Below are 11428 nucleotides of genomic sequence, written 5' to 3'. Positions count from 1 at the left end.
AAACATTTTTTTATACACGTAGCGTATTTTAACCATGCAGCAATCCTTTTTAAATATTCTGATAAATTACTGAAAAAATAAATAATTTAATTACTTTTTAAACCGTTTTATTAATCGGATTAATCGGTCAAAATTCTAACGGTCAGTTAACCGGTTAAAGGGATAGTTCGCCCAAAAAGATGTTTATCATACGACGTATTACGGGGTGTGTTGAGGGGAAATCGTGACCGCCATCCAAAATGTAGGTGACTTTTTTTATTGAGTATAACAGTAAAGAAGATTTTTAGCTGAAACTGTTGCTCTTGGTGATTCATAAAATGCAAGTCAGTGGCTGCTTATTTGAGAATTTTAAAAAAAGCATATCAAGGAACAAAAAATTAATACCCATGGCTCCTGATTATATATTGAGGTCTCAAAACGAAAAACGATCGGTCTGTGCAAGAAACTGAACAGTATTTATATAGTTTTTTACCTCTGATTTAATGTCTGAAAATGGACCATTGACACTCTATCTACAATCTCAACTTCAATGGTCAATGGTCCATTTGAGAGATAGGTGGCAGTAATGCACTTATAAGTCTGCGATCTGCTGTAAAGACGCCGCCGCAGTAATGCACTTATAAGTCTGCGATCTGCTGTAAAGCAAGAAGACGCCGCCTCACGCGCAGGCTGAAGAAGAAGACGCGAACGCGCTCAGGACAGTTCGGACATTGCGAACTGTTATCACTATGTCGGAGACGCGCTAGTTTCCCCAAAGCAGACGAACTTAAGAGTGGTTACAATCATCCGGGTTTAAAATCGCGCTCAAACTGATTTGATTTTGACGCAATATTTACACTAAAGCTCGCAGGCGGCATGATATTTCCCGACCAGGCGCCGAGTGGTGCCAATCACAACACACACTAGCCCAGCTAACCAATCACAGCACATTTCGTATTTCAGAAGGCGGGCCTTCATTTGATACACAGGAACTATTCGAGCTGTTCATGCCAGAGTGGTGAGAGAGGCGTTGTAATAATGTAAAATGTGAAAAATAATGTGTTTTTCGAACAATCCTAGTATGAGAGCCTGTTCTAGTACACCCCCAAAACAAAATCAATACTTTGTAAAAGAGCATAATAGGACCCCTTTAAGTTTCGGGCAGATTGGACACTGCATGCCTGAGTTACATCAACTTCCTGTTTCACTGCATTAATAGCATGCTTTAACCAGGGCTCTGAACCGGTTCAAAGAACGAAAACCGTAAACAAACGAAATTTTGACAGGAACACAACCAGAAACAGAATCTAATTTTATAGTTCCGAACAGAATCGAAAATTTGAAATGGCCATTAATCAGTTAATAACGTTATTTTATCGTTCCATTTAATATTTGGAAATTTGCTGTCAACCAATCATGAATTCCAGTAGTACGGCCTGTGCAAATGTGACGCTGACGCATCCAACGAGTGAAATGTTCGCACTCAAGAACTCATCATAGGTAAGTCGCAACGCACCGGCGTTAGTTTATCCGAGGACAGTGTAAGATGGACTCAACAGATCACACGCACCTGCAGCGATTCTGTGAACGGAGAAAACAGAATAAAACTATAGGCTTACACAAAAAGTAATATATAGGCATATACACTAAATATATTTCACTTAAATCTTTGACAGATTAACAAAACGAAAGAAAAAAAATGTGTGTTACGGTTCATTGTGACGCGTTCCAAAGTTCTCGGAAAGGAAAACGAGATGGCAGAGAGTATTTTTCTTTATTTTAAAAGCTTTACAGTTTTATTTATTTTACAGTTTTAATTATTTTGCAAAAGCTTGACAGTTTTGAATGATGTCTTGCTTCTATCGGTGTATAACCAACCAGCGTTGGTATGATATCGCGCAGGCACCTCACGCGCACACACAGACACAACATATTTTTGTGGCATGGGTATGTGTTCAGGACAGAACACCTATCAAACGTGTGAAGTTTGGGGCAGATCGGACATTGCTTGCCTGAGTTACAGCAACTTCCTGTTTCATGGCGAAACATCAAACTTGTCAGGCCACCAGGGACACGCCCCTTGACGAAAACTCAAGATCTTCGCAATTTAACGTCACAAAGGCCTTATGATAACCCTCACCAAATTTGAAGATGATCAGATTAAAACTGTAGGAGGAGTTCGTCAAAGTACAAGGTCTGAAAATGGCAAAAACTGCACAAAAATCGTACAGGAAATTCAAAATAATGTACTTCCTGTTAGGTTTTGGAATTTGTACCAAGAGATGTTTTTTGTAGGTAATGGTGTGTTACATGTGTATTTTCATACATGTACGTAAAACGTAGCTGGAGGCGCACTCCATTGAAATTTTACAGATGGCGCTATAGAGACATTTTGCTACACCCACTTCTGAAACCCATATCAGATGTATCAGATGTACACTTTCACCAGTTCTGACGCGTGTGCAAAGTTTAATGAGTTTTGGAGAATGTTTAAGCCCTCAAAAATGCGATTCACTTTGGAGAAGGAGAAGAAGAAGTGGAGCAATTCCAATAGGGTCCTCACACCATCGGTGCTCGGGCCCTAACAATAAAAACAAATGGGATGCTTACTGTTATAAGGGAGAGGTGGAGAAGTCAGACAACTTAAAAGATGGTCCTCAATTCGCCCTCCAGGGAATGGCTTGGTGCAGAAGGGACAACGAATAGCTGGAAAGGAGGGGAAAACTACTAAGCAAGTTGTCTAGCATTGTAAAATGGAGATGCAGAAAGGGTTTTGTGATATGCAGGCCAGTCACAGTAACAGACGGGTGAGTATACACCCATGTGGCCGACATTTCTGAACCCTCTAGCTGGACTATGACCAACTGACCAATATAGTGTAAAAAAAATAAAAAATACAGAGATCACCAGTAAACTGGGTTTACCTTTGGTTATTCGGTTTCAATCCACCATGGATCATCCTGTCAGGAATGCTTGAAATGTCTATAAACCCCAAAGCCTAATTACACCGCAAGCTCATTAGTCTCATGCAGAATCATTAATCTTTGTTAATCACCTTCCATGTTTCATTTGGTTTTAAAACAAATATTGTAAATTCACTCAGATTGGCTTTTGCCTATTGTGTATATAAACATTCAGTAACACTTTACAATAAGGTCCCATTAGTTAAAGCATTAACTAATATTAATAATAAGCAATACATTTGATACAGTATTCATTACTCTTCAATAAATACTTTAGAATATTATTGCTAATCTCTGTTATTGAATGCCAACAAATGGACATGTAACCAAACGTTCATTAAGCTAACTAGTTGAAGAAAGTTTTTGGATTGACTTTTGCATATGGAAAACAAAATGAGATTAATATTAGGGACTTCACTTTCTTTCAATTAAGAGTTCACGGTAAACAGAGATTTAATTCTGCCTAATGTCTTTTGTGAAACAAATATAGATCTGAAACAACATAAGGAGAGTAAACGATTACATAATTTTAATTTTAAGGTGAACTCTCTCTTTGAATACCATGAAAACCATATAGGATTATTTTAGTTTATCCATAATATATTGCGCTGTTGAGCATTGTTTAGCTATTACTCACTGTGAACAGTGCAGGTTTAAATGACAGAACTGGAGCTGAACAGGGTGTAACTTCTGAAATGACAGGAACGATGAGTCTTTCCACTTACCACCGTGGCGGTTGTTGACCCTGTAGAGGCCGATCCACGCCTCAGACACTGGCCGGGGGTGAGTGCCCCTCACCCGGGCGGACCTGGCAGTGACGCCGCTGGCGGAAGAATGGCGACCACCGGGCAAACGCTCCGAGAAAGTGCGCTGCGGTGCTCGGCCTATTTCCTCCGCGCTCACAGGGCCTCCCGGACTGCCATCCTCCTCTGCCCCGTTCTCGTCCGTCGGCGAGGCCTGGCTGCTCAGAGACGGGGACATGTGGCTGTCGGCGGGGCTGCCGTCGCTGCTCGCCTGCTGCCCAGTGTCCGAGTCGCTGCCCTCTTCCGACCGGCTGCGGTTCGTCTCTGAGTCATGGTCGAAGCTGCCGGAGAACTCCACCATGAGGCTAGTGGGCCTGGTGCTTCGGATTCGTCGACAGGACTCTCTCTTGATGCCATCTTTATCAAAAGCAGTCGCGGCAGCCTCCTCTTGTAAACGGCTCGATCTCGTTCCCATGTTCAACCGTGCTCCCTAATCCCGATCGATCGATGACTGATCAGCGAACCCGATTGCTTCCGTTACAAAGCCCTTAGGCCATATGACCATATGCCACATTTATTTCAAAGTCGTAAAGATAGCACTGAGATGTGTTGTGTTTTAATTTCTCTTTCAGTTATGACAACAGCCTACCGCATTTTCCTGGCAGGTATGTCCTGTGGTCCCTGTTGAACTGCACGCACCATACCGGAAGTTGGCCTCTTTCCTTCTTCGTTCAACCGACCGTGTGACGTCACGCCCTACATGAACTTTCTATCCAATCACAGAGCAGGCACAGGAATGTTTGAAAAGTATGTGATTTTTGTTTCGTAAGGATTAATTTTATGCTGGGTGTCATTATTAATTGATTATTTTCATTCCTAGTTATATTAGCTACTACAGCATCTTAGATTAAATTTTATACATTTCTATTTGTTCTTCATTCATTTTTTTTGTGATTGGCAATAAAAACGTCTCTATACTTAATTTCTATAAGTCATTTCTTTATTCAAAGTGACGAAAGACTAAACATTTAACTTTTTTTTTAATTAATGTTCATATTGGGAGACAACAGGCTACATATTACTGCATATAGCCCAGTAGGCCTGTCAGTTTTAGAATTATATCCCAAACATATTTTGTTATTTTTTTTTAACTAATTATATGCTATTGAAATGACAAAATCCCTATTGTCTCTGAACAAACCAAGAGTTTCAAGTGGGAAACTCTTGCACCATTTTCACTGCATAGAAATCATCCACTGTGACATTGGATCAAAGAATATGACCAAATATGAAAAACAAATCTGAAGAGTTAATATAGCTGCAAAAAAGTTATTGTTTGTAATATCTGATCTTCTCCCGTATTTGCAGATTAATCTGAAGCTTTTCTGCGTCAGTGTTGCAAGTCCAAACAATACAAGGGTCATGTTTGCTTTTACTGCACCATTAGGTTCCATCTTGCCCCAAACTGTGCAAAATTTACATGCACCATAAAAACATTAGGCATAGGTAGCTATGAAGATGTTGGCTGCTCAAAAGACGCTGTTATTGCTTTGTGTTGGGGTCTCACTGGCACATGATTTCATTACATCAGAACAGTTTAAGAACATTGAGGAAAGGCTGAGAGCCACTGAGGAAACACTGAAAGAACTGAAGAGAGAGAATGAAGGTAAGTATCTCTCAGTAATAGTTGTATGAGTTCCAGTGGTGGAAACTACTTCGTTACTGTACTTAAGTACATTTTTCAAGTATCTACATTCATCTATCGGTACTTTTTTACTTAAGTACATAAAAAATCAAGTACTTTTGTACTTTCACTCGAATAAAATTGAAAACTGAGTACTTTTACTGGAGTAATATTTTATTATACGTATCTGTACTTTTACTCAAGTACTTGATTTGTGTACTTCGTCCACCACTGATGAGTTCTCATCTACATCTTATGTATTTTCTGTTTGATCTATTTTCACCTTTACAAGACAGGTTGATCTGTTGAATCATTTCCATCCAAGAACACTATAATAAAATTCTACAATGTTCATTCTGAATAGCTCTAAGGACTATCACAAAAGCCTCAAGGGATGAACTTGAATCTATCCAGGCAGAAAATAAAGGTAAATTAAAATGATTGTTCTATGGTGTTATATTTAAAACCAACTGCAAAACCAAAACAATTCCACTTACCTTATCACAGCCAAAAAGGTTGCCTTTTCAGCTGGACTTTTGGCATCTGGATCACAACAATTTGGACCTTTTGACACCCGGAAAACTTTGGTGTACCAAAAAATCTTCACTAACACTGGAAATGCATATGACCCCAACACTGGTAACCTGTGCCATTTATATTTCTTTATGTTGTCAATTGTCCATTGTGACTATGGATATTCAAGTAATAAAAGGCATTTCTTTACGGTTACTAAATTCATATGTTTATGTATCTCACAGGTACTTTTACAGCACCAGTGAATGGAGTCTATTTCTTCAGATTTTATGCTCATGCTCACCCTTTTAACCAAATGGCAGTCAGTCTCCATAAAAATAATCAGCTCCAATGCTCTGTATTTGCTCTGAAGCCTGAGACCAATGCTAATGGCAGCAATGGTGTTGTTCTCTCACTGCAGAAGGGTGATGAAGTGTGCACACAACTGTGGGAGAACAGCTGGGTTTTTGACGATGAAAGCAGCTACACTAGCTTCAGCGGTTTTCTGCTTTTCTCTTTGTGAGTGTCCACAGAATCCGGAATTGGATGAAAAAAGATGTTTATGCCACTAGTGTTGTAATGCTAATATCTGTGTGATATTTTCCTCAAAGGAAGAGAACATTGTATGATCCTCAAATAGTGTACCCAGAATGAGAGTCAAACAGCTAATTAAAAACATCAAAATAATCCACAAGTAATCCACATGACTCCAGTCAATGAATTAATGTTTTTTTTTTAAACTTCCAACCGTTGCTAAACATTACGTACCTGAATTTTTATGACAATAAACTTTGATGCAAATGCAGTCTGTTTTCATATGATTTACTTTATTCCTTCTTCATTCAAACATCAGAGCAGTAAAAATTCATAATCGGTTTCACAGTTCACAGACCAACAGTTCACGCTCTGAATTACAGTCAGTGTCATTCCACAGACCACTTTTGTAAATAATTGTACAGTCCTCTGCTCCATTATAATCGTTTGGCTCTTTTTCATTCCAGTTGGTGAAAGTTAATGGTTGGTCACTCATATCCACAAAATGCCCTTCTTTCTTTCTGTGTGTTGCACCAACATATACGGAAGTAGACTCAAGGGCAGCTTGCATTGAAGTTAGAACTTTATTCTCATCTTCACTTCTTGGCAGGACAATTTTAGCCCCAGCATCAGAGCAGAACTTCTGTGCCTTTTCAAAATTTCCCACCAGCCCATCAGACACGTAATATTTCTGGCCCACTTTCCTGAACATGCGAAATCCTAGGACTAAACTTTTTAATTTTTAATTTTTAAAAAGCATTATCTTAAATATATACATATTCTTACACATACAGTATAAACAAAACATGCATAGTGCAGTCATTGTTTATGTAGGAGAATTCTACCTTTCTCAACTACAGTGAGTCTGTCTGTTAGGTTTTTGACATCAGATTGATGCTGTATTACTAATGCACTTTGAACACCAGTGCCTGTAAAAGCATATAGCAGAGTGAAAATCACAAGCATCAGAAGAAAATACCAAGAAGCATATTTTTCTTGAACCTTATGCAATTACGGTATAAACTCAATTAAGATATGGTTAAAAGACAATACGTGATCACAGTCTAGAACTTCATCACTATTTATTTATAGTTTGACTTTTTTTTTTCATTCTAGACACCTTGCTTGAATAAATATTTTTTTTTTATATAAAAGTTTAAAATTAATCTTGATTTTCTGTTTAATAAATATATATAATAACTCACTTTAATAAATGATAATTCACTGTGCTTTAATTTTACCTGGTGGACCTGGATTCCCTTGGTGTCCTTGAGGGCCAGCAACACCAGGTGGTCCTATTTTCCCTGGGGGTCCCTGTGCACCAACTCCTGCAGAGTAAGAGTGATGATTAAATCTAATTTCTCTGATCTGCAGTCACCTTACCTTTCAGCATTATGTTCTACAGCTACATCAAACTTTATGACTTAACACACCAACAACTAAAAGCACAAACCTGGATCTCCTTTTTCTCCATTTGGTCCAGGAAACCCTTCTCTTCCATCTCTGCCAGGGCTGCCGTTGTGTCCAGGTGAGCCCGGCACCCCAGCATTAGCTGGACAACTACTTTGAGCTGCAGCAAGCACCATAAACTCTTGCTTTATAAACTCTTCATGAAGAAGCAGCACAGCAGCACAGATTTGATCCTTTAACAGCGCTATCTACTGTTCACTGTGGACACAATCAGGATTTCTGTTGCCGCAGTGTTGCATTCAGACATCAGAGAATACGCACCCTTGAGTCCAAAGGAAAATATTTTTACAGTTTATAAAATTATTTTCACTATTTAAAAATAATTTTCACTTCGTAAAAATGTAATTTCACTCTGATTATGAGGATATTTAATAACAACGAGGTTTGATATTAATTTTGATTTCAAACAAGTTCACAACGGAAAGTAAAAGGAAGGTAAGCAACAAGTGTAACGTTTTTTTCTCACATTTTCAGTTATATATTGAATATTAAAAGGCATTCTGCCCAACAGTGGTCTCAAATCAAAATAAAATATAAAATATTATGACATACTAAAATACTGAAACTGGACAACAAAACAAACTACTGGCATGTCTACTTCTCTCTTTTGTTTACTGCTTTTTAAAAATCCTTACCAGAAGCATATAAATCTTACCAACAGATCAGGCCTGGCGATCAGCACTAAAAGAGAACACGACCCTTCACCAAATTTGACGTAGGTACCCAGAGTTCAATGACAAAACAAACAGAAACAAATACTGTATCATTTTACTAGTTTTCAACCTGTATATGTTAGTCACATATGTTGTCCTGTAATTTATGTGCAACTTACAATGATTGTTTTTGCACTGAAAAACCGCATAGCCTACTTTGATTCATGACCTTATAATCGAGAGTTTTTCTAAAGCAAATGAACTGTTTGAACAACTGAAAGAACGCAAGGACAATAAATGTTTGAGCTCCTGAACTCCTGAACTGAAATAAACTTTTCTTACTAACCCATTTCGCTATCTGTTATAGTTATAGGACACACTTTAAGTTCTGTTTACGTTGTGAAGGGCTCAATTCCTCTGCATGATTGAATGCAGTTAATTATTGCTTACATTTGTGGTCATGGTTCATTATTATGTATCTTATCAGTATTTTGAATTGGTTTTGATCCTAAAGTGACACCTCTGTGAAAAAAAGAACTGTAGTTTTCCATTAACTTTAACATTAAATTAATACTACAAGTAAGTAACTAAGAAATCACAATATCAATATTATCACTTATTATCTTGATTTGTGCAAAATATAGGCTATATGAACCATATTTAAATATGCACTCCGTAAAAATATGGTCGGTACTGATTTTTTGGTGGTGTTTTCCTTGTATTGTCAAGTACACTTTGTATTGTGTTGTAGGGTTCAAGGAAACATCTGTAAACTTAACAGAAAGGTAGAAAATTATCAATAACTTTTCCATTTGTCTACTTTTTCTTCTTATAGTGTAGAAGTAATTTGATGAATCCAAATATATCTAGATGTCCAAACACAAAAAATTATTAATTTGATGCATTTTATACAAAACAACAAGATCCAATGTTTAAATAAATGTTAATGATTGATTTTCTTTCTCAGGATAACCAGGAGTGAAACTGAAGCTTTGCTTATGCAGAAGGCAAAGGCTAAAGTTATGATTGTAGCCAAACCATAACATTTTTACTCACAATTTAAGTATGAAACTAAATAATTACTTTAAATGTTCTCCGAAATGTATTACATTTGTAGTTCACACACCACGTGCCACTCTGAGTTACACTTAACATCGTTCCATTCACCATCTGTTAAGATGGCAACACAGTCCTCACTTCCACGATAATCATTAGGTTAATTTTTCTTCCATTTGGTAAAAGTCAGAGGTTGATTGTGCATATCTACAAATGTCCCCTCTATCCGAATGTCTGTTGTTCCAATCATTATATAAGAAGATCCAAGGACAGCATGCAATGACATTAACAAGTTATTTTCCTCTTTATTTGTTGGCAGGGCAATTCTTCCCCCTGCATTTGTGCAGAACTTCAATCCATCATTGTAATTTGCTGTCAGCGCATCAGACACATAGTATTTTCCTCCAATATTCCTAAATATGCTAAACCTGGAAGCTTCATATAAAGGTTAAATATTATTTAATGTATATGTTAACAGCAAGGTACTAAACTTAAATATTTTTCCACAACAATAAACTTTGAGGCAGTTACTATTTGTTTAGAACTAACATACCTTTCTCTATTCCATTGAGTCTGTCTATTAGTTTTTTGATGTCTAATTGAAGTTTTGTAATTAAATTAATGTCAGCAGCAGTGCCTGTGGAAAAAAAAAACGAAACAGTGAAATTACGTTCTTATGAAAATGAAGGAATTTATGCAGTTTGCAATTGCGCAATGATGCAATGTGAAAAGACACAAATGGACTTTCTGTCCACAGTGTGTGTGTATACAGTGATGTGAAAAAGTTTTTGCCCCCTTCCTGTTTTTTTTTTTTTTTTTTTTTGCATATCTGTCACACTTGAATAATTCAGATCATCAAAAAATTTTAATATTACACAAAGATAACCCGAGTAAATACAAAATGCAGTTTTGAAATAATAATTTCATTTATTAAGGGAAAAAAGCTGTTCAAACCTGCCTGGCACTATGTGAAAAAGTCATTGCCCCCTAAATCTAATAACTGGCCATGCCTCCCTTTACAGCAACAACTGCAATCAAGCATTTGCAGTAACTGGCAATGAGTCTTTCACATCGCTTTGGAGGAATTTTGGCCCACTCCTCTTTGCAGGATTGTTTTAATTCAGTCACAGAGGGTTCTCGATCATGAATGGACTGTTAAAGGTCATGCCACAGCATCTCAACCGGATTTAAGTCCGGACTTTGACTTAGCCGCTCCAAACTTGCTGGTGTGGACTTGCTGGTGTGTTTGGGATCATTGTCCTGCTGCATAACCCAAGTGCGCTTGAGCTTGAGGTCTATATATATATATATATATATATATATATATATATATATGTATGTGTGTGTGTGTGTATAGGGTAAGGAAAGTACGTGACGTGACGTTTGGCCAATTATGGTGTCCCATACAGTCCCCCTCTAGCATAAATTATGCAGTCGAGATTAGGGGAATTCCGAATTCGCAGACGTGAGCTCGGTCGCCGTACAATGGCTGAGCCTCGCTCTGGGTGAACCACCTTCTTGGTCATAGTGTCTCCCCTGCCAGGTAAGTATTTTATGTTATTATTTTATGTTAAAATGTATTTATTTTACCTTGTGGACCTGGACTTCCTTTCTGCCCTTTAGGGCCAACAGCACCTGCTGGCGCTGCTGGCCCTGCTGGTCCTATTTTACCTGGGGGTCCCTGTGCACCAACTCCTGCAGAGTGAGATCTCATTTTATCATTAGAACATGACATGAACAGACTGTTCGCACTACATCAAGGGGCGTAGTTTGTGGGGGGGGGGAATATAACCCCCCCAATAACCAAAACTAGCAAGTAAAATCCCCCCCCCC

General features: G+C 38.0%; 4 protein-coding genes across 4 annotated transcripts in view; 1 reads left to right on the top strand and 3 right to left on the bottom strand.

Annotated features, from left to right (window-relative positions):
• The window catches only part of LOC107668973 (E3 ubiquitin-protein ligase znrf1-like), an 11607-nt gene extending 7135 nt beyond the window's left edge, over nucleotides 1-4472 (bottom strand). The window contains exons 1-2 of the mRNA XM_016461053.1: nucleotides 3668-4472; nucleotides 2590-2685 (exon numbers count right to left, since the gene is read on the bottom strand). Coding sequence (XP_016316539.1) covers nucleotides 2590-2685; nucleotides 3668-4160 — 589 coding nt within the window. The 5' untranslated portion in view covers nucleotides 4161-4472. The remainder of the gene's footprint in view (nucleotides 1-2589; nucleotides 2686-3667) is intronic.
• Nucleotides 4473-5113: 641 nt separating this feature from the next.
• LOC107668932 (complement C1q-like protein 3) lies at nucleotides 5114-6676 on the top strand. Its single transcript, XM_016460988.1, has 4 exons — nucleotides 5114-5351; nucleotides 5734-5796; nucleotides 5877-6008; nucleotides 6128-6676. The coding sequence occupies exons 1-4, from the start codon at nucleotides 5198-5200 to the stop codon at nucleotides 6403-6405; spliced, it is 627 nt and encodes a 208-aa protein (XP_016316474.1). The 5' UTR covers nucleotides 5114-5197; the 3' UTR covers nucleotides 6406-6676.
• Nucleotides 6677-6720: 44 nt separating this feature from the next.
• On the bottom strand, nucleotides 6721-8889 carry LOC107668924 (mannose-binding protein C-like). Its single transcript, XM_016460978.1, has 6 exons — nucleotides 8886-8889; nucleotides 8542-8567; nucleotides 7870-8074; nucleotides 7658-7744; nucleotides 7262-7345; nucleotides 6721-7142 (listed from the first exon to the last, which is right to left on the bottom strand). The coding sequence occupies exons 1-6, from the start codon at nucleotides 8887-8889 to the stop codon at nucleotides 6760-6762; spliced, it is 789 nt and encodes a 262-aa protein (XP_016316464.1). The 3' UTR covers nucleotides 6721-6759.
• A 596-nt stretch (nucleotides 8890-9485) lies between these two features.
• LOC107668931 (mannose-binding protein C-like) overlaps nucleotides 9486-11428 on the bottom strand; it is a 7999-nt gene continuing 6056 nt past the window's right edge. Inside the window, exons 3-4 of the mRNA XM_016460987.1 lie at nucleotides 10149-10232; nucleotides 9486-10030 (exon numbers count right to left, since the gene is read on the bottom strand). Coding sequence (XP_016316473.1) covers nucleotides 9756-10030; nucleotides 10149-10232 — 359 coding nt within the window. The 3' untranslated portion in view covers nucleotides 9486-9755. The remainder of the gene's footprint in view (nucleotides 10031-10148; nucleotides 10233-11428) is intronic.

Source organism: Sinocyclocheilus anshuiensis, unplaced genomic scaffold, assembly GCF_001515605.1.
Source record: "Sinocyclocheilus anshuiensis isolate Anshui unplaced genomic scaffold, SAMN03320099.WGS_v1.1 scaffold4, whole genome shotgun sequence".
NCBI lineage: Eukaryota > Metazoa > Chordata > Actinopteri > Cypriniformes > Cyprinidae > Sinocyclocheilus > Sinocyclocheilus anshuiensis.
The sequence above is the reverse complement of the archived record's forward strand: the minus strand, read 5'-3'. Positions and strand labels throughout refer to the sequence as shown.